The sequence below is a fragment of the Neovison vison genome, chromosome 6 (genome assembly GCF_020171115.1).
Source record: "Neovison vison isolate M4711 chromosome 6, ASM_NN_V1, whole genome shotgun sequence".
Classification (NCBI taxonomy): domain Eukaryota; kingdom Metazoa; phylum Chordata; class Mammalia; order Carnivora; family Mustelidae; genus Neogale; species Neogale vison.
In genome coordinates this window covers 3,594,921-3,617,915 of record NC_058096.1, presented here as the reverse complement: position 1 = coordinate 3,617,915, position 22,995 = coordinate 3,594,921, and the positions used below count along the sequence as shown (strand labels likewise).

General features: G+C 52.5%; 1 protein-coding gene across 1 annotated transcript in view; it reads right to left on the bottom strand.

Moving 5' to 3' along the window:
• Positions 1-15,116, bottom strand: part of C2CD2 (C2 calcium dependent domain containing 2) — a 64,025-nt gene extending 48,909 nt beyond the window's left edge. The window contains exons 1-3 of the mRNA XM_044252542.1: positions 15,091-15,116; positions 5,308-5,365; positions 2,170-2,844 (exon numbers count right to left, since the gene is read on the bottom strand). Of these exons, the coding sequence (XP_044108477.1) occupies positions 2,170-2,844; positions 5,308-5,365; positions 15,091-15,116 (759 nt within the window). The remainder of the gene's footprint in view (positions 1-2,169; positions 2,845-5,307; positions 5,366-15,090) is intronic.
• Between the last annotated feature and the right edge of the window lie 7,879 nt (positions 15,117-22,995).

The window sequence follows — 22,995 nt, the reverse complement described above, 5'->3', positions numbered from 1 at the left end:
CCCCCCCCCCGGCAACACAACCACGACCAGCCTGCGTCCTCTCAAACCCGTGAGAGAAAACTCGGCACATGTTCAGCGTGACGCGCGGCCGCTACTACTAGCCCTCCAGGCGGGAGTCTGGGACAGCTGACGTCGGAGACGGCGGGGCAGGTCAGCAGCCAGGAGAGGACAGAGCACACAAGCCAGTCTCCGTCTCCCCGAACACAGAGTCCCTCCTGCCCCCACACAAAGAGGCCAATGATTTGGGCAAAAGCTCCAGGCCCGTTTTTGGTGTTCTCCGCTTTACCCGACCGAGCAAAGACAAATTCCAGAGCACAGCGTCCCTCCTTTCCTCCTCAGCACGCCAGACGGAGGGGTCACCGGGAAGCGCCCTGTCTGAGGCAATCCTGTTTTCTGAAGCCGATCAAGAAACGTCGGGACGCGAAGCAACACGGTGGGAGCAGGACTATCCCATGGCTGGACGCGAACGGTCCTACCGATCCCTCCGCCCGTCCTTGCTCCAACCCTGCGGAGAACTGGGCCGAGGCTCCCACCTGGTCACAGCACCAGCCCAAGGGAAACGCAGCCCCGGAGCCCAGGCCTGTGACACCAGATCAGCGAGGGAGCTTCCCGGGGAAACAAATCTGTGTTTGCTCACATGTGTGAGGTCCCCTGGCTTTAGGTCTCCCCCTAGAGATGGGGTGGTTCCGGGGCGCCTGGCTGGCTCACTGGGTCGAGCATGCGACGCTTGATCTCTGGGTTGTGAGTTCGAGCCCCAGGCTGGGTGTGGAGCCTACTTCAAAGAGGGGTTTGGGGGAGAGATGGGGCGGTTTCCCTGAATGGGAGATGTTCCGCTCTGGACAGCTGGGCACACACTCTACGCATCAAGATGGACGGCAGTCAACTGACCCTGAAGGCTTTTTTTACCCAAAAGGTATAGTGAATTTTTTCAATAGTTCAGAACACGGTCTTTTGAGCTGATGAGTTTATACTCATTGACACTCAAAGACTTTTTGTTTTTTTCAGTCCACGGCCATGGGAGTCAAGACCAGGCAGCAGGCGGGCTAGGGAGTATTTCTGAGGGTCAGGGGTCCAGACATGCTTTTTTTTTTTTTTAATACGTTATTTACTTATTTATTTGACAGACAAAGATCACAAGTAGGCAGAGGGGCAGGCAGAGAGAGAGGAAGAAGCAGGCTCCCTGCTGAGCAGAGAGCCCAATGTGGAGCTCGATCCCAGGACCCTGAGATCATGACCTGAGCCAAAGGCAGAGGCTTTACCCACTGAGCCCCCAGACGCCCCCCCAGACATACTTTTAAAGCGAATGGCCACAGGCTTCCCCACGGAGGCTCGCAGACGTGTGGAGGCAGGCGAAGGCAAAGGTGAGGAGGGGTGGGCGGGCCTCCATCCCTCTCGGGAATGCCCGGGTATTGCAGACACCAGGAGCTTGACATAAAATGAAGAGGTCTTAACAGTAAAAACAAATCACCAAGGGACGAACCGTGGAAGAAACCACCTCAGGAGACTGTGGCAGCAGAGCGAGGCAGTGAGCCCCCCAGCCTGGAGGCAGGAGGCTCTACTACCCTCAGGCCCTGGGACCTTGGGCAGGTCGGCTAACCTGTCTAGGCCTCCGTCTCCCCACCTGTAAAATGTGGATGACGCCTCTGCCCCAGGAGTTGTGAGGGTCCAAAGAGAAGATCTATGCACCGCAAGTCCCCAAGACATCTGCCAGGTGCTCGGCCCTCAAGGAAAGCCACTACCTCTATAAGCCAAGGGGTGCAAACCTTTTGGAAACATTCTGGAAAAAATTCATTTCTGTAGATGGAATCACATTTGGGTCACGGTTATTCGTCGATCAGGTGCGGGAGCAGAAAGTGTCCAGCTGGGACTCCAGGAGGAGCAGTGGGCCCCCCTGACAAGTCCCTCCAGGTCCCACGTGTCCCTGCCATGGGGACCGCAGCCTGGCACACCTGATGGGCGGTGAACACCATCTAAGCTTTGTCTTGATTCCCCATCAAGGGTCCTCGGCTCCCCCGGGGTCCTTCACCCAACTTTCAAGAACGCTCTGCCGCGGGGAAGGCTCACTTCCACCCGTGCGGGGCCGTGGCGAGGCTCCAGGGACGAGCTCTGCCCTAAGTGCCGGCACCGGGCCATCAGCCTCGCAGCCACGACCCGCCCTCAGACACTCACCCCTCTCCGTTTGGCCTCATCATTCAGGGCGGTCACCCAGGCGGCCTGCCACTGGCTCCTCCAGCTGTTCAGCGTCAGGATCCAGGCAAGCAGCGCGTCGGACTCGGGGCGCGGGCCCTCTCCAGGCTCTGCAGCCCGCCGCGGGGGCCGGGGTCGCGCCCTGGCCAGCGCCCACTGTGCCAGGTACAGGCCCACCGTGCCCAGGGCCACGACGAAGAGCGACACCAAGACCAGCCACTGGACCTCCCCGAGCCACGAGCTCAGGCGGGACATGGTGATGGCGCATACCCGGCGCGCCTCGCCCCAACTTGCCAGGGCAGCCCCCCGGCCGGGGGCGCAGAGCCCGCGGGCCGCGAGCTCAGGACATGAGCGCGCGACCGGCCCGGCTCGCGGGGGGCGTGGAGGGGGGCGCGGCGGAGCTGGGTCGGCGGCTGGCGGCGCGGGCCCGGAGGCCGGGCGGCCGCGCGGGGCGAGCTGGAGGGGAAATGCCGGCCGGCGTAGGACGGCCGCGGCCCGGGAGTGCGCCCCGGCCCCGCACGCCTGGAAAATGGGGACGCTGCGCTCGGCGATCCCGACTAGCGCGTCTGGGCAGGTCCCGGGCCGCGGCCGGCGCGCTTCCTCCTCCGCGCGCCGCCCCGGGCGTCCCGCCCGCGGCCCAGCAGTGGCCGGAGGAGGCTCGGGCCGGGGCGGGGCGGGGGTGGGGCCTGGGGCGGGGGCGGGGCCTGCGGGGCCAACACCGCCCCAGCGCCCCGGCCCTCCCGGCCGCGTCCACCCTGCGGCCCGCCCCCCCCGCCCCCCCCACCCCGGCCCCTTAAAGGCCCCGCGGCCCCGCGCGTCTTGCCGGTCCCCGCCCCGCCACGTGCGCGCGCCGCTCGGCCCTCTGGTGACTGTCGCCGGCCGTGGCGGAGGCGGAGGCGTGGAGACCGGCTTCCGTCAGCGGGGCTTTCCAGGTGGCTGGACCCCAGGCCTGCGGTGGGGCCGGCTGGCTTGGCTTTAGTGCGCGCGTGTGCGCGCCTGTGCGCGTGGAAGGGTGATTTCTAGGATCACCATCTGCCCAACAACGAGACACTGTTTGGCTTTAACGTACTTGGAAAGTCCCTAGAAATCCACAATTTGCACCCTGAAGTCTGGAGGTCCTGGAGCCTCGCCTTGGGGGCTGCGTGCTCCCGTCCAAGGAGGGTCTTCGGAAAAAACGCCCCAACTTTGCAGGGATGTGTTATTTGTTAAGAATTGTGTGCACGTGTGCGTGTGCCTGCGAGGCATGACTTGCGCGCCCCTCACCTTGCAGATTCAACTCCTATTAGTAGGAAATCCCACAAAACACTAGCCGAGATTCTCCAAGGCCGGATGAAAGGTCTAAATCACAAAATAGTGATTCTCGTGTATTTTCTGCAGCTGTTAGGAAACGGATTTGACCTTGAGTTGGCTTCCCTGCACCCCAGCGCTTAGCCTTCTCTCCCCCAGCATTCCGGGGGCACCAGCCTCCCTGATAACATCAGTGGGGATGCTGGCCTTGGTGTGGCCACATGAGGGGTCCTCCCCGGTTCCACCTCAGCCCCCTCCCTGCCACTATGCTGGGGAAGAAAAACCTTAGAAACTGGTCCAGAGGGGGTTTGCTAAGGAGACAGGCTGCTTTGGCAGATCAGAGATTAGGAACCTAGCTCTGGTTCACAGGATGGTGCCATTCTGGACACTTACTATGCAAAGGCCCTGGGAACAGTAGAGCAAAGAGAACCACAGATGCTAAAGACAGGAGGGAGGCACCTCCCAGAAGGGGGTAGGTCAGTATAAGGGTATATGAAAATATATGCGCACACGCATGCGCAAAGGCCCTGAGGCAGAGAGGGCAAGTGGGTATGAGAGCTGAAGGTAGTCGGGGGACCGGCAGAAGCTGCAACTGAGGCCTCCAGAGGATGGACAGTGGATTGTGCCATTGTGCCATGGAAAAGGAGAAGCAACAAGCTCTCTTAAGCACAGAGTGGACAAAAAAAAAAAAAAAAGAATTTTACAAATATCGCTTCCAGCAGCAGGTGGAGACCAGGTTGGAAGGAGGGGGGAGGGGGTGGACAAACCAGCTAGAAGGTGATCCCGAGGGTGCAGGAAAACAGTTTAAACTAGGCCTGGTGCACGGCAGGGAGGAAAAGGCGGTATTCTTGCTTAGCGGTGAGAGGCCAGGAGAGAGAGAGGAAGGCGAGTTTGGAGTTGCGGGCAGGGAGCAGCAGCAGGACAAAGCAGTTTACACCCAAGGGGCCTGACTTTCTTTGAAAAAGAGGAAGGGACTGGGAGGCAGCTAGTCTGAGAGCCCCCGTGGGAAACAGAACAGGAAGCTGGCAGAGAGTGCCCAGGTGAGCAGGGGTGGGGGTGGGGGACGAGCCCTTCCTGGGCAAGTCCCATATCAGAAAGTGGAAGCAGAGGGATCCTGTGAGCTACCTGGTCACTTGACACTAGTTCAGTGGTGGGGGGTGGGCCATGCTCTCCTTCTTGCAGAAATCTCTTCTCATGTGCAGGAAACACTTCATTATTTTCTGATCTGCCGCCAAATCCATGCAGCTGAATAATTCAGGCGCTGCGGGCCCCCGTGCCAGAGTAACAGGGATAACTAGATACCTGGGGCTCTGCGGCTCCCCGGGCAGGCAAGGTGACACGTGTTGGTGGTTACCGGAGAGCCCGCCCCGTGTGACCGGTGGAACCCGTCTCCCTCCCCCGCGGCGTCTCCGGGCACGCTGACCCACAGGCTCATTCGGAGGCTTGCAGCAAACTGTAAACGAGCAACCAGCCCTGGTTTGGAATTCGTCACACGGCTGGAAGTTTCTGCAAGGGGAATGTAAACACAGAGATTCTGCGTTCCTTCTGGGTGGAAGCAAATTGAGGGGCAATGAGGAACGGCACGGGCTTATAGGAAAATGCTGCTGGCCAACACATACGTGATAGAAACTTCAACATTTACAATCTAGGAAAAGACCAGGCTCCTTCTGCCTCTGCTCCCAGCCGCTGCCCCCTGTGCCCAGGCCCGTTCATACCCTGCGTGGAGGACCCGGTCATTCACGGCCCCAGCTGGGGACACTCCCTGCTCCCAGGGTGCTCCTTCCGCCACCCCATCTCCCTGCTGCCCAGAAATGACTCTCCTCACCATCAAACCTTCGAAGACACGATGAGTTCCAACACTCGCGGCAGCTGCTCGCTGCTGTAACCACTCCTAAAAGGGAAACACGCTGCTTTGAATTCAGCTTCTGTGAGCAGGGGAGGGGAGTGGGGGCTCAGGTCTCAGTGCAGGGGTGGGATCCATGGGTCCTGGCCCCTCTTCCCGAGCCGGGCTCTCACCCTGCCCCGTGCAAGAGACCATCTTCACATCAACCCACCAGAGACCCACCAGAGACAGCCGACTGCCTGGAATTCTCTGGAAGGCATCACTCTGAACCTTAGACCAGGTGAGTCCCATGGTGGCAGGGAAGAAACAGCAAAAGCTGGGTTTCCCCAAATTTTTCTTCAGAATGTTCTAGAATAACTGGGTGTGAGCACACAGGACCCAGGAGTAAGGTTCCATGGTTCCATTTTTTCTTTATTGTAAAAATCATTCCCAAAATGCTTTTCATGCAGACAAACATTGCTTGCTGGGGATCCTGCCCAGTCACCCAACCTCTGCGTCCAGGATGGGAGCATCTCGACGTCTTTCGCCCTCAAACCAGGACGTGTGCTGTGATGGTGCCACGTTTTTAAAAATTCATACGTATGTCGAGTGTCATGTATGCTTCCTATCCATAAGCAAACACATTACTACTAGATATTGATCATTACCGTTGAGCCTGGAATTCTTAGGGATTTTTAAAAAGGGTTAACAACAACAACAACGAAAAATCAGAACAAATACTTCAATACTGATTTCCAAGTAATTATCTTAAGTTTGTAGAAGAGGAAAGGAGTTTCCGAAAGTTGGTAGTTTGTCTCTGACTTGGTGGAGAAGCTCCTTTTTCACCATGTGTGGTTATTATTATTGTTCGAATGATCACGTTGGGCTCCGGCCCCGGATAGCCCTGGGCGTGGAGGGCTGGGACGGACGCCTCTGGACTTGGTCGGAGGACCCGGGACTACAAATGTGCAGCTTCCCCCAGCAGCCCTCCAGGGAAGGCATTCTGAGAATTCCCTCCCAGCAAAATGCTTTTAAGATTTGGCTCCGTGCCCTCGGCAATGGGGGTCTGTGAGGACATCTGACCGTCTCCTTGGCTACATTGACAGGGCCTTAGTCATTTCCACAATCAGGAGACTCAGAGAGCTTCGGGCTGGTTTCCTGTCATGCCCGGAGTGGCTGTGGGGCACCCATGCACCCAGCCAAAGGTCACGGGGGACCAGAGCCGGGCCCTGCACCAGCTAGCCACCGCCCCCCTCCCCACCCCATTAGAGACCTTGAATTCTACCTACCAGACCGTTCGTAAGCTGAGACGTGGTTCATGATGCCTTCGCGGGGAGGAAAGCCGCAGGCCGGCAAATCTGCAGGAACTCTCACAGCACAGCTTGCAAGGACTCGGAGAGCAGCTTCTGAGTCTGCAGACTGGACCGCGTGCCAGCCTCCCCTGGCAGGAGTGACCGCCGTCTGCAGTCAGCCCCCTGTGCCTGCAGGACGGGCCCGAGCCCTCAGCCAGGCCCCCATGGCCCCCAGCGCACAGCCAGCCCTCTATGAAGGGCCTCACGGCACGCATCCCTGTGGGGTGAGTCCCTATGATGGCCTGGGTGTGGCTGGGCACCTGGCGGGCTGTGTGCCCGCAGACGGATGCTGCAGGAGGCGCTTGGCTGGGTGGCCTCACTCCATTTTCAGGGCAACACGCAGAGGATGGCATCATCCCATTTTCAGACTGAGGAAGCTGACTTCAGAGAGGCTGAGTCACTTGTCCAAGGCCACACAAGTGAGAAAGTGGCAGAGCCCGGGTTTGAGCCCAGGGAGCATCGGCCCCCAAACCCGTGTTGTTTCCAGCACCTTTTATAAAGCAAACAAATTCTACTCAAAAGAGAAAAATGTTAGAAGCTGGGGAGGAAGGGGTCCCATTTCTCAAGCACTTGGGCAAAGATCTGTCCGAAGAAGATGAATTGCCTTTTGTGTTCTGAAGTCCAGGAGACACGGCCTCTTTCAAACCCAGAGGGGAAGGAAGTTCATTTAGGGTTCATCCGAGGGACGTCTGTGGACCTTCTGCTCTGTCCCAGCCGAAGACGCAGAGTCCTGTCCCAGGGCCTGCTGGAGTGGCTGGGGAAATCAGAACCCCATCCCGCAGATGCCCCCCAGGGAGGGTCCCAGGGGCCATCCCAGCCACGAGCGGGACCTTCTGGGCTGTCCACCTCCCACCCTGAGTGAACTGTCAACAGGATGGGCCCACTGAGTCATGCGAGAGGGGGAGGGGGAGCGGTGGGGTGGGGGGAGGGTGGCTGCCCGCTCTGGAGCCTGCCCCGGGCCAGCCGGAGGACGGTGCCCAGGCTGGCGGGTGGAGTGATCCTACCCACATGGCAGGCTCCCTCCCTGCCAGGTGCCTCGCTTGAGCCTCCCCGGGGATGGCCCGACAGCAAGGTGACAAGGCAATTTTGCTTATGCCCAAGGCTGGGACCTAACTGATGAATGAAATATTTGACCTTGTGTTTCTCTTCCCCTTTTTTCTTTTCTGGGTTTGAAAATGTCCTTCCACAGAGGCAGCTGCCTACGATGCACACTCCCCCTCCCCCACGGGGGTGCGGGCGCCACCCTTGTCCGCTGATCCGTGGGATCGAGCTGTTGGAGCATCAGATCTGCCCTAGAGACACCCGTTCCGAGGGCTTCCTCGGTGGGCGTGGGGCGCGGCAAGAGGGCAGGCTGGGGAGAGAGAGATGAAGGCACCGGAGACCGATCCCTCCCTCCCTGTTGCGGTGCCCTGCCCGCACCAGAGGCCCCAACTCAGAGTAGCCACCGTGGGGCCTTCTAGCTGGGCTCAGCCTCCTGGGCCGCATGAAGGGTGCTGCTCCTAGCTTCTTGGAACGTGCTGGATTCACCCTGCAGTCCCACTGACGTCCCTACTCCCGGTGCTGACTTCGGAAGAAGAAGAGCACCAGTGAAGGGCTCATGGCTGCTCCGCCAGGCCCCTCAAGCCAGGGGAAGGCCACAGCCCGGCCCGCCTCATGGGGGACTCAGGAAGCCTCCCCACCTCAGATGTAACCTAGAACTTCCCTTTGCGCTCGTGTGTGTGTGTGTGTGTGTGTGTGTAAGCCTCTCATGGCATCAGGACAGAACCACTAACTATCTTGAGGGATAGCTCCCGTGTTTGGAGAGTTCAAGGAAACCACCCTTGAAGGGTTTTCCAAACAGCCCAGGAGCACCCCTGACCCTGCGAAATCATTCACATGCGCATTCCAGATGACACCGTCTCTTCTGCTCGGAGCCATCCAAGGAGACAAAGTGAACAATTTTCCTGGCCTGGGAAAGTAAAGTGTGGGAACCACTGATCTAGTACTCAAGGGAGGAAAACAGGACTAGCTTCTGTCTGTCCCGCACCTTACAGTAATTCCGCTAATAAGTAACTCAGCAGAGACAACGTGGCCTGGGGGGGGGTGGAGACAGCCCCAGAACGCAGGTGTTCCGGAGTGATCCTGCCCGCTCCCCGCCGGCTAGTCTGCGCCATGAGCCTGCAGAGTCTGAGAGCAAGTCTTCACCCGGATTTACTGCGATGTCTCATTTTTTCAGTGATTCCGATGGAGTCATCACCCCCCCACACTCCTCAGTGTGCGGTGTACCTGTACCTGTGCACACCTGGGGTCACCACACCCATTCTCTTGGTGCATGATTTCCCAGAAGCTTCCAGCTCCTTCTGCACACACACCCCCACCCCCTGCCGTTCCTGGCTGAGCAGGGGAGGGAGGAAGAAGCCAGTGGAGCAGGGTGGGGGAGGGGATGGGCTGCCACCGCGGCTCCAGCCTCCCTTTCCCAGCTCTGCCTCCCCATCCAGCGCAGTCTGATGTCCCCTGGGTTGTGAGGGCCGCAGAGATGAAGCCAAGAGCCCTCGGGAGGGAAACAGCCCAGCCTGTACCCAAGTGTTGGAAGGAATGGCTGACGGGCCCCAGGGGGAGGAAAGGGTCCTGCTCCCGCCCTACCTTTTCTGTTTAATACATAAAGACCCTTCCTGGATGTGTTCCTGATGATTCATACACGTATTGCTTTAACTCAGGCTTCTGTGTCCAGTAAGATGGGGGAAGGAGCAGCCTGGCAACTGTCTAGGAGTGGCACGCGAGCCACACCGGCAGCCTTTCCAATGACAGCTGGGCGTGGCTTTAAAACAGTGGTGGTGCAAGGCTTCCCCAAAGGAATGGGAAAAAGAAGACAGGAATGACTTCCCTGTGCCCGTGTCCCATTGCTCTAGGGCAGGACAGAGCAGTGCAGGCTTGGTGTCTGTGTCACGGAGGTGTGGGACGTTCACAGCCGCAGACGGCAGCAGGTGAATACCAAGCAGGTGGAAAGGCAACTCCCACACTGAACAGACCCCTTCGAAAGGGACTAAAAAATGCATGTTTCAGGAGCATCTCAAGGAAGCTGGTCTTCATTTAAAAGAACATCTGCTTCTGCATGATCTCAGAAAGTCCACGTGAACATTTATATAAAAGGGGGTATCAGAAGCCCCCCTGCGGGGCAATGACAGTCGCTGTCACCCCTTGGCTTCACTGCTTTGTGGAACAGATTCCAAGCTACAGAATCTCTGGGGAAGTCGGCAAATGAGACCACCTACAATCCTGTCAAAAAGAAAGCCCCCGGGCGCCTGGGTGGCTCAGTGTGTTAAGCAACTGCCTTTGGCTCAGGTCACGATCTTGGAGTCCCAGGATCAGGTCCCACATCCAGTTCCTTCCAGGAGTCTGCTTGTCCCACTGACCTCTCCTCTCATGCCTCTCTCTCTCTCTCTCTCAAATAAATAAAATCTTAAAAAAACAAAAAATGAAAACAAAACCCCCAGCCCACAAGCCAAATCCCCGTGGATGGATGAAGGGACTTCATCCCTAACCTAACTGCGGTTCCAACCTCCCCTACAAATACAGTCCTAACCACCCAGCAATGAATGTTCTGATGGGAACCAAAGAGGTAACCTGTCTCAGAGGCCCTCTCCCTCTGCCCAAGGAGGAGGGGGGAATCTGGGGATAAGATCCCTGCTCCTCCCCTTAAGGGAAGGTGACCCTGCCTGAAACAATTCTTTCTTTTCTAATGACTTCCTTGTCCCAGGGCCCTTCCTCTAAAAACCCTTCACGTGTACAACTCCGAGCTAGAAGGAAGTGCTATCCAAGTGCAAAAACCTATGAATAAAACCAGTTGGATCTTCCAATTTACCCAGTTAAATCTTGCTTTTAAGCAGTCTTAGCCAATACAGCTGAGTTTAGACAAGCTAATAAGTGAAAAAGAACAAAGAAGCTTTAAAGGGAATTAAAAACGTGAAAAGGGAATCTGCTCCCCACCCCCAACCACACCGCTGGGTTCCGCCCTTCGCAGCGCACTGGTGGCAAGCGGAGAGGGCTGCCCCTGCAGAGGCCTGAAGTCCCGAGTTCAGCCAGGGTCACCAGGAGTGTCCCACGCTGACTACTCAGGATGCCCCTGGGAGCTGGAGCAGCCGCCTTAAGCAAAGGTGGCCGCCGAGCAACCAGCCGAGCCGCTGAGCCACGGTCTTCCCGTCCCTTAAGGCGGCGTCTCCCTCCGCCGCACCTTTGGGAATCACTTGCTGGTTAGTCCGAGCTGTTGGAAAGGGCCGGCTGGCGTTATTGCTCCAGTGATAAAGTCATGCTTGCTTTTTACAAAACATCAGGGTTCCTCTGCAGTGGGAAATGAGGGGTCCAGGTCAGGCCTCACCGAGGCCCCCAGCGGGCAGACTCTGGTCGCCCTTGCTCCCTGTCTGCAGTCCACCTCTCAAATGTGCTTATCTGCCATGCTGGGGGAGAAAATGGTCTTGAAAAAAATTATTTTGTCTTAAAATAAATTGGATCTAAGAAGTCATGCAAAATTGCAGGAATAGGACAGAGGTGGTTGACTTGAAGTTCTGTTGGTGCTGGAGATGTGGTCAGTGCAGGAGACGTGTGGGGCGGGGCAAGCGGATGGTGGGGCTGTCCTGTTCCACATGGGCAGATGGAAGAGAAGAGTGCAGCCAAGGTCAGGGCCAGGTTGGGCTGGGACTTGGGTGTATAAGGAAACAGACAAGGTCAAGAGGAAGTAGCGGGGAAGGGGCGCCGCGGAGGGAGCTCAGGCAGGTGGGCCCGTGTTCAGGGGCCCAAGTTCAGAGGCCCGGAGACCAGCGCTGGCTGTGCCCTCGCTCTGGCGGGATCCCCCAGATGTTAGCGGGGTTGGGGTGCACCTGACTGAGGCCCGCTTGGAAAGGAGGCATGACCTGCTCGGAGCGGTCAGTTCTCTCCAGTGGGGATGGGGAACGGTCGGAGGGTTGAGCAGGGAAGGGGCATCACGTTGGTATGTCACCTGGAGCCTCACTGTTCAAAGCGTGGTCTGGGACCAGCGGCTTTGGCATCACCGGATCGCTTGATAGAAAGGCAGACTCTCAGCCCGAGCCAGATCTGTGGAATCAAAACCTGCGTTTGAATAAAACTTGAGAAGTCCTGTCCTAGGGCACTCCACCCGGAATGCTTCTGCCTGGGGGTGCTGGGGTCAGGCAGTCCTGCGGCGGGAGGCGAGCCGTCTGGGAGGCGAGCCGTCTGGGAGGGCGAACCCCGGGGAGCAGGGGGTACGTGGGGGTAAGATGCCGCAGGGAAAGGTGGGCTGTGGTGGGCTGGAGGGAGGCGGGAGGCTGATGGGGAGATGAGGAGTTCCGTTTGGGACAGGCCACCTCTCAGGTGTCCTCGGGGATGGGTCGAGGACTCGGAAACCAGAGATGTTCATTGGCGGTGGTTTTTAAGGAATTGGCTGGCCTCGGGTCTTTGCGGTTTTCTCAGTTTTTGCAAACCCCCCGTTTGATGCTCCTGTCTAAAATGTCAGGAATCGATATCAGCATTAGCAGATCTCCTTATGTTAGGATGTCCGAGGGAGACCCCAGACGTAGCACCCTCTTCCTCACTGGGGGGCTGAAAACGCTGGGGGTGAAGAATGGGCACACTTGGCCCCGGGAGCTCAGTGCCGGAGGGGGCTGGGGGGCCCCAAGCCCAGCTGGTTTGTTGATGACGAGCCCCCAGATCTCATAGGCCCAGACCTCAGAACACGGGCAGAGCTGACGGGCAGCCCCGCTTCCTACAGCTTCTTCCTAATGTGCCACCCGTACCTCCGAATTTGCCAATCAGAGAGCCGTACCCCCTTCCTAGGAGGCCGGGGGACACAGAAAGGAGCCGGGGGTGAGGAGCTGCCATCCCACTACACACCTGTCTTGGCTTACTCACGATCGGGACACAATCCCGCGGTCACACCCGCAGACTCTGTGGCACCTTTGTCCTGGGGCCCAGGTGCCCCTAGATAAACGCAATTTTAATGCAATATTTTAAAGTTCTAAATCAGTGCAAAAAATCGTAAATAGGGGTGCCTGGGTGGCTCAGAGGGTAAAGCCTTTGCCTTCAGCTCAGGTCATGATCTTAGGGTCCTGGGATCGAGCCCTGCATTGGGCTCTCTGCTCAGCAGGGAGCCTGCTTCTTCCTCTCTCTCTGCCTGCCTCTCTGCTCACTTGTGATCTCTCTGTCAAATATATCAATAAAATCTTTTTAAAAATTGTAAATAAAGCATCAATGTTTTAAATAAAGACCGATGTAAGGTAAACCATACTGGGCCATGAACAACCACAAAAACCCCCAAATCCCCCAAGAACAGTGAGCCCCTATATACACATTCTTATGTGTTTCTTTAAGGTTTTGGGTTTTTTCCAGGACCTTAATTGAAAAATACTAAAGAATGGAAAAGGAAGTATATAAAACTCAAAACATTATTTTCAATTTAAATGTTCACTAACACTATAAACAGAATTTGTTATAATTCTGCTTCCCTGATTTTACTGGAAATGAATGTATCACTGGTACTTTGACAATCTCCTTCTTTGCTTATCTTATTTTCAGATCAGAAAACTCCTGTGTCTGACCATTTCTCTTGACCAAGGGATAATCTCAAATAATTTTAAATTAACATTAAATATATCTTAGTATTAAATAACATTAAACGTCAAAAAAGTTATTTAAAGATTTTATTTATTTGATAGACAGCGAGAGCACAAAGCCGGGGGAGTGGCAGAGGGAGAAGCAGGCTTCCCGCTGAGCAGGGAGCCCGACTCAGGGCTCCATCCCATGACTCTGGGATCATAACCTGAGCGAAAGGCAGACTCTTAACTGACGGAGCCACGTAGGCGCCCCAACATCATATATTGTAATGACATTAAAATTATCTAAAATTGTCACCTAATCAAGAGACATTAGTTCACAGGGCAACTTTCTCATTACCATTAAATATCATTGTTATCAGATACTAATATTAAATAGAATTAAACATTTAGAATTTTGATTACATTAAATTATTTACGAATTGTCACTTCATTGCCCGGGGTCTGGTGTCTTGGGGACCATTGGCTCATATGTTTTGTCTGGAGTTTTAGGGGGAAGAGGCAAACCCTGTCCCTATGACACCATCTTGGCTGGAGTGGAAACCTCTGTGTCTTTGAATTTTCCCTTCGTGTTTTCAGTCTCCTTGTTCCTCCGTGCTGACGCGGGCGATTTCCTTCTGACATATCTGCTAGCTCGTTAGTTCTCTTCAGTCATGTGAGCGCTGTTCTTTGACCCACTAACTGGGTCCGTCGGGGCGGCTATAACCAAATACCCCCAACTGGGAGGGCCATACACAGCTGGCATCTGCTCTTCCTGCCTCTGGAGGCGGGGAGGCCAAGGTCACGGCGTCTGCAGGAGCTCTGTCTGGGGACACCTGCTGCCTGGCTCGCAGACGGCTGGGGACTCTTTCCTAAGGTCCCTGACCCCATTTCTGAGGGCCCCCCACTCCTGCCTTACTGACCTTCCCAAGACCCCACCTCCAAACTCATCCCGGCAGGGATTCTATCTCTACACGGGGACTTGGGGGGGACACGCGTGTTCAGTTTGCAGAGCACCTCCAACCCCCAGCACTGAGTTTATTTCTAATCATTTATGCTTCTTTTTCCAGAAGTTCTAGTTGTTTCTGAAATCTGCCCGCGCACCCCGACGATGTCGAGTTATTCCCCATCTTCATATTCACCTTTTTATTTCCTTCACTGCGTCATCCGCGTCTGCCGCGCCCCTGCACGCGGGGGCTGTGACCCCTGCAGCCTTCGCTGGGCTTGCTCTGCTGCTGGTTGTTCCCGCCACGCTCAGGCATCCGGCCTGCCTCTCCGTGTGTGCGCTGTGACCTCTTGGCTCGCTCTGCTGGAGTCATGAGCGTCTCCATGTGGGGTGCTTTCACGCAGACATTGTCTGATTCTGTTGTGAGCCAAAGGTGATGTGGCCTTGAAATCACGTGTTGGGGCCCCCAAGGCCACCCCAGGTTTGGTGACTTGCTGGGACTCACAGGACTTGGGACAGAGTCCTACCCATGGGTGTGATTCATTGGGGTGGCAGGACACCAGGCAACATCGGTCAGGAGAAAAGGCGCATGTGGTGAAATCCGGACGGGGCCACATGAGGCCTCCAGGAGTGCCCCCACAGGGTCACACAGGGTGTCCTGAAAACACACATGCACACTGTCTACCGGGGGAAGCTCCCCAGAGACCCAGGGGCTGGGCCTGTGTGCACCTGCTGCCTGGCACTCGTCCAAATCCTGACTCCCAGAAGGAGGGCAGGTGTTCCTCATATACCTTACTGTCTGCACGCACCGCTTGGGCACGGGGGAGCCACTCTTATCGGGGAATAGTGAGAACCCTCCCTGATCCATGTTCCCAGACACCCGCCAGGGGCCAGCCTACTTTCTAAGGACGGCAGTCTCGTTACGAGAACACTTACCTTTCCGCACACTCCGTCAGCCCCATGCTCTGCAGAGGGAGGCTCCCCCAAATCTTCACTGAGGACCCCGGGACCATCCACCCTCAGGGAACCCGACTCTCACCTCACTCGCAAGGGTTGCTTCCTTCTCAGAAGCGGGCTGGGAAGGGAACTTGGAAAACACCCCTACTTCTGGTGGGTCTGGTAATTTGTCAGAAAGTGTATCTTATCGAGAATCCAAATCCTCCCAAGTGGGGAACCTCTCGGAGCACCTCATTCATCATGTGTCAGAAATAAAAATACTTTGTATTTATTTGAAAAAATAATTTTTAAAATTCCGATATGAATTCCAAAGTTTGGTCATCAGGATAAAAATAACCCTAAATGTTGGGAGGTTATCATCCACGGAATAGCGTTCCCACAGAAACCCTGGAACCCTGCTTCCATTTTGCTACCTGGGGACCTGCTTCTCTTGGCATGCCCGCACGCTTGCTGGCCTCATCCTTCCTTCAACCAGGCTGACTCGTCTGTCAGGCACAGTGTTTAGGGTTTATGGTACTTTCAGGGAACCACAAAAATGTTTTTTTAGGGACCACAAAAAGAAAAAGGTTTCCTACTTGAATGAATTAGAAGACTGTTTCTGAGCTCTGGTAACCTTCAGCTAGAGCTCTAGATCAATCAAAATAAGTTTCCGGGGAAAGAGCTTTAGTCCCTGCATTGTATAAGGCCTTTCCTTAGTAATAGGCTACAGTCATTTCCAACTATTCAAACTGACAAATCAGGAAGTGTTCATGGATGTTTCTAGAATTATGGGGGTGGACAGGGGGCTAGAAGCTGAGACCAGCACTTATTAGAGACCCAACAGCACTCAATATAATTTTTTTTAAGTGAAAGGGCTAGTAGATTATTTTATACTTTGTCTTTTTACTGAGAAATCAGACAAAATAACCACGAAACATTACACACTCGTCAAGAATCTAACTTTGGTCTTTGCTTTCATGAACAGAAACTGGTTCTTATTAAGCTCTATCGCCTCAAATTGGAGATCCGACTTTAATGCCTGTGAAAATTTCCTTTTCATCATTGAGATCATTAAGGCCAAATCTCTGCTTCCCTACATGCAAAATTTCTATTTCTGGTGGTACAAATTAAGGTTCCTTCTTGACTTTCCAATGTCTTTAGCACATGATAGAGAAAAGAAAGTCAACTGGCATCTGTCATTTTAACTACATATCACGTTTGCCACCAAAAACATTGCAAATCAAAATGGATGGCTCAAGTCAGAGGTCATTCCAGCATCTTCCCAAGGAGTACATCCTTGTCACCTGGGCCATCAGGAGACCTGGACAAAGCAAAGGGTTGTCTCACAGCAGGCTGCAACTTATGAACAGATTAAAATGTTCACACCATGGGTTGTGGCTGAGGTTCGTCACTGTAAGTGAATGAAACAGACAGAGGTAGATTTGTCACGAGACTGACAAAGCTCAGGTTCCAGGGCCCCTCACTTTACAGGTGACTTCCATTCCGAGACATCTTACTGTATTGAATTTAATAAAAACGTGACCACACGTCTGAACATGAGAGAGAGGGATCTCTTTCTCTCCATTCTGACATCACCCCCCAACCATTGTTTCTTTTATGATGGTTCATATTGAGGTGGGCTTTTAGGACCTAAGGCTGAACTAAGGAGGGGATACATTTTGTTTTCACTGAGTGAGATCTGTATGTGATCTTTTTGGTCAAGTTGGAGAAAATGTCTACTGAGTTCTTTCAAACTTGGAATTTGGAAGCATTTCCCACAGGCAAGTTTTTGGCATACGCACGTGGATGTCCAGTGCTAGATGCTTTAGGACGTGTTTGCAAACCTGCTGATAATAAAATAATAAACTTCAGTTCCACTTCTGACCAAGATGGTGTGGGGTGGCTAGATTTACCACCCTACATGAACAACTAAACTCTGGACAAAGTACATGAAAGAATGAGTTTGAAAACATTGCATGTCAGACAACAAAGAACAGTAACCACTGAGAGATGAGAAAGAAATAAGGCAATCTAGCAGTCCCATTCCCCATCCCCACACCCACTGAGAAGTTGGAGTCCAGGGAAGAGAGTGGCCAGGGCTCTAAAGGTAGAGAACCAGAGAGGAGACAGCTGCACAGAGATAGGCCTCTTGACTTCTCCGTCAAGTACTGATCAACGCGTGCACATGAAGGAATTTTCTGAGACTGAGAAAATGACCACCTGAAAGGCTTACACTGGATAATCCCTGCAGCTCACATGTGCCTGAAATAAGACATGGGACACTGAATAGAAGGAATGTGTTTCCCTCAGTAGTGGAGCAAAGTTAGCCCTATATTAAATGCTGCTCTGATCCAACATAACACAGTTTAAAAGGAAACCCTAAAAGGATAGGACTGTTTCCAAGTAAGTTAATTACATCCCCTAAACAAAGCTCTAGAACATTTATAGGAATACAAAAACACCCAGCACCCAACAAGTTAAAATTTGCAATGCCTGCCATCCATCCAAAAATCACCAGAGATGCCGAGAAGCAAGAAAATGTTACCCAGAATCAGGAGGAAGAGAAATAAAATTGAAACCAACCCAGAAATAGAACAAATGATAGAATTAGTATATAAGAACATTAAAAAAAAAACTGTATTCCATCTGTTCAAGAAGTTAGAGGAAAGATGGAGCATGTTAAGTATAGACATAGAAGATATAAATAAGATCCAAATCAAACTTCTAGAGATGAAAACTACAACAGTTCGTTAATTACAGATTAGACTTTGCAGGAAAAAAGTTAGTAAATTAGAAGCATAGCAAGAGAAAATATCCACAATGAAACACAGATGGGGAAAAATTCAGTAGAGCAACAGTGACTTATGGGACAATTTCAAATGGCCTAATAAATGTTCTAATAAATAAAAGGAGTCCATGAAGGAGAGGAGAGGGCAGGAAAGAAAAAAAAATTGAACAAATAATGGCTAAAAAAATTCCAAATCTGATAAAAAGCTATAAATTCGAACATTCAGGAAATTAAATGAACCCAAGAGGGTATGGACACACACACACACACACACACAATTTACACCAGGGTACATCATAGGTTGTATGAAACTGGTAATAAGGAGAAAAAATTTTAAAAAGCCAGAGTAAAAATGATACCCTCCATATAGGGGAACAAAGACAAGAACTGCAGATTTCCAAAACAATTCAAACTAGAAACAAACGAGAAGCAAAATCTTTAAAGTACTTAAAGAAAAAAAAAAAAAGCAGAACTATCCATCTAGAATTTTATACCCAGCAAAACTATCTTTCGGGATTGGCAAAATAAAGACTTTTATAGCACACGTAGGCTGAAAGAATTCAGCACCTGTAGACCTACACTACAGGAAATACTGTTGTTCGTGTCCTTAAGAGGACAATGATACCAAATGGAAACTTGGATCTGCAGATGAAAGGAAGAGCACTGGAAATGGAAATTTACATGGGTAAATCTAAATACTTGTTTTTAAATAATTGGATTCCTTTAACAGTTAATTGACTATTTAAAGTGAAAACAGTAACAATGTATTATGGGGCTTATACCATACACAGAAGTGAGCGTCTGACAATCATAGTGCAGAAACTAGGAGGGGAGAAAAGGACACATATGCCATCCATTCTTGCATCACACATAGGTGGTGGTCTGATATTCCTTGGGGGGTAGAATGTGATAAGGCAAAGATGTATACTATAAACTGTAACATAATTACTAAAATAATAAAACAAAGTTATAGATAATAAGAATAAAAGAGAGAAATGGAATCTTAAAAAAAGAAAAAAGGGGGGGCCTGGATGGCTCAGTCAGTTAAGTGGTTGACTCTTGATTTCAGCTCAGGTCATGATCTCAGGATTATGAAATCAAGCCCCATGTTAGGTTCTGCACTCAGCAGGAAGACTGCTTGACAATACTCTCTCTCCCTCTGCTCCTCCCTCAACTTGCCCGTGCTCTCTCTTCCTAAAAGAAATAAATCTTTAGAGGGGAAAAAAAAAAAGAAAAACAAAACTCAGTTAATCCAAAAGAAGGAAGAAGGAAAACCACAATCACAGAATGGACAGGATAAGTGGGAAATGAATGATGAGATGTTAAATGTAAATGGTCTAAACACTCTGACTAAAAGGCAGAGGATGTCAGATTGGACCAAACCGGTACCCAAGTATATGCTTGCCTGCAAGACACATACTAAATGTAATGACACAGGTGAAAGAATGGAAAAAATGTACCATGTTAAAACTTGTCAGGAGAGAGCTGGAGTAGTTATATTAATAAAAACAAAGTAGGTTTCACAGTAGATAAAGAAGCTCATTTAAAAAATAATATGGGGCTGGCTAATCAACCTTGTACATGGATGCTGTTAACATCAGAGTACTTAGACTACACGAAGAAAACTGTAGAACTAAAAGGAGAAAAGACAAATAAGACAGACCTTCCTCCCTCCCTTCCTGTCTTCTCTCCTTTCTCTCTTTGTTAAAAAGCCATTAGGTACATATAGCTGTCCAGTTTTCCCAGCACCATTGATTGAAGAGACTGTCTTTTTTCCACTGTATATTTTTTCCTGTTTTGTTGAAGATTATTTGACCATAAGAGTTGAGGGTCCATATCTGGGCTCTCTACTCTGTTCCACTGGTCTATGTGTCTGTTTTTATGCCAGTACCATGCTGTCTTGGTGATCACAGCTTTGGTGTAAAGCTTGAAATCCGGTAACGTGATGCCCCCATTTTTATTTTTGTTTTTCAACATTTCCTTAGTGAATTGGGGTCTCTTCTGATTCCATACAAATTTTAGGATTATTTGCTCCTGATCTTTGAAAAATGCCAGTGGAATTTTGATCAGAATGGCGTTAAAAATATAGATTGCTCTAGGCAGTATAGATTCCTCAGGAAATTAAAAATAGAGCTTCCCTACGACCCTGCAATTGCACTACTGGGTATTTACCCCAAAGATAGAGATGTAGTGAAAAGAAGGGCCATCTGTACCCCAATGTTCATAGCAGCAATGGCCACATCGCCAAACTGTGGAAAGAACCAAGATGCCCTTCAACAGACGAATGGATAAGGAATATGTGGTCCATATACACTATGGAGTATGATGCCTCCATTAGAAAGGACAAATACCCAACTTTTGTAGCAACATAGACGGGACTGGAAGAGATTATGCTGAGTGAAATAAGTCAAGCAGAGAGAGTCAAAGCAGAGAGAGTCAATTATCATATGGTTTCATACTTGTGGAGCATAACAAATAGCATGGAGGACAAGGGGAGATGGAGAGGAGAAGGGAGTTGGGAGAAGTTGGAAGGGAGGTGAACCATGAGAGACTATGGACTCTGAAAAACAATCTGAGGGTTTTGAAGGGGCAGGGGATGGGAGGTCGGGGTACCAGGTGGTGGGTATTATAGAGGGCATGGATTGCATGGAGCACTGGGCATGGTGCAAAAAACAATGAATACTGTTATGCTGAAAAGAAATTTTTAAAAAAATCATTAAAAAGAAAAAGCCATTAGGTAGCTCCCCAGGAAGTTGGCATGTGGATGGCAGGTGCAACGGGGCTGGAGGTGGCTACACAGAGGGAGACTGAGGCCATGGGAGGCTAGTCTGTCACCACCAGAGGGAAGGCATAAATATGGAAAGGGTGAGCCATGGAATGGACCATCTGGCATGGGGTTGGAATTGAAGCTATCAGTGTGAACTCAGAGATTGGCACATATCCAGATAGGTCTAGAAGATTCAGAGATAAATCCAGATGTCCCCGTGTGAGTGCACGCACGTGTGTGTATGTTTCCCTGTGAGTCCTCCCCTGAAGGACCCGGTGCATGCACCTTGCCACCTCGCAGTGAGCCCACCTCGTGTCCAGAAACTGGTCTCCAAACGCTGTTCTCCATGAAAAGGAAACAGCATCCTCAGAGAAATGCCTGATTTTGCAGCTCTGGTAGGAAAAGGACAAGGTGAGTCTGGAACACCTTGTTGCATGAGAAAGCAGGAAAATACTCCAAGAGCAAGAGGGACGTGTCACAGGTTAGAGAAGCCAGGCTGAAGCTCCCGTTGGTTAAATCTGGGATATCTGAGTCTTAAAAAACAAAGAACAACGGTGATTGATTACAGCCCCTACAACAGACTAGGAATTCCTGAGGCCACAACACAGAAACAACAAACAAGTTAATGGGAATAACAGACGTTTCTTCTTGCAGCAGAGAGCACATGGGTACATGAAGAAGCCGTGACGGTAGCAGAAAATGCCCATGTGGCAATGACCATAAAAATAAGGAATTCAGGCAAACCCCATCAACAGATCCTAAAACTAGTGGGTGAAAATGGAGATGAAAAATGGGATTCTACATAGCCTGAAAATATGTCCCCACTGAATCTTTATTAACTGCAGAGGGGGAGAAGGCATGGAGGAGAAACCCGCAGCAATGATACAAAGAGTGCCTCCCCGTGACCGCACACGGGCAGTGCATGCCATGCGCAGGGCCAGAGGGAAGGAACGGTCACAGCCTCCGTGACGTTCTGGGGCAAAATGCGTAACTGGGGTCTAGTCAGGAGGAAACACCAAACTCTTATTAAGGGGTGTCTGCAACACGACTGGTCCATAATCCTCAAGAACGATCAGGGCCATGCACGTCCAAGAAACCCCGAGAAATATTCCAAACTGAGGGAGGCAGGAGGACTGGGCTGTCTGAGCACGGGGGACGGTGACACCACGCGAGAGGAAAACGGGGCTGCTCCCGGTTTACCAACACCTGCATAGACACGTGCCGGCAGTACCACGACCCACCGGCAGTCGCTGGTCACAGCCCTCGGGGCTCTGAGGTTGGCGCATGAGTTTATCCGGACAATCCCCCACCCCAGGGTGACCTAATGGGCGCTGTGGCCGGGCCAGGGACACACGCCGCCTGCCACACCCCCAGAATAATGACAGCCGCGTGTGCCGTATTTGCAACAGGCGAGGGGCTCTTCCATCTGAGCCATCTGAACGCCTCCGTTCTTCCCCGGGCTTCCTGAGAACGGTTTAAAAAATTAAAATATGCTCAGAGTCTCTGAGCAGCTGAATCGGGGTCTGGGGGTACACGCAGAGAGACTCGGCAAGGTTCTTCCAGTGTTAGCCGACAAGGAGTGGCTGGCTGCTGGCCGGCTGCTGCGTCCGGCAAGATTTCGTCACGGTTTTTCTGAGACTCAACACGCACCGCCTTCCCCCTGCCCGGCCTGGAAGCGCCGAGGTGAGAACAGGCCTGCCCTAGAACACATCTGCGTAGGTCAGAAGGTGGCGAGGGGCTGACAGGGCTCTTTGGGGTTTTGTGGGAACAGAGCTGGGGTGAGGAGCAGGTGGACAGGAGTTGGAAGAGTGTCCTGGAAATGATCTAGCCCGCGTCGATGGGAGCAAAGACATCCCTCCGGGCAGAATGCAGGGATGGGGACGACGCACTGGCCAGGGGACCCTACCTTGGAGGACGGGGACTGATGGCCCGTCACAGGGCACCCAGGTTTTAAAGCGCTCCTGGGACAGCTCGGGGAGGCTCGCCCTCCAGACACGCGCCGGGGATGGGGAATTCCTGCCGCTCAACCGTCCCAGCTCGTGGAGCCGAGGGAGCCTCTGGCCGGGAAACGCATCACGTACTGGAGACGCGACTTGACCACCGTGGCCGTTTATGGTCCTGAGTGTGTGCCTAAGACTGGGAGGACGCCACGGGACCGCGACAGGCCCATGAAAAGGCTGCAATTACTAAAAAGGAAAGGGCCCAGGGAACGTTTTCAACAAAACAGCGTGTGGTGGCCATCAGGGTAATAACAAGATCGTATTTTTTGTTGGGGTGCCGTGCGATCACAGAATCGTTAGCCGGAGTCCCCCAAGATGGGTCTAGGGGGTCAGGCGAGGAAGAGGGCCCG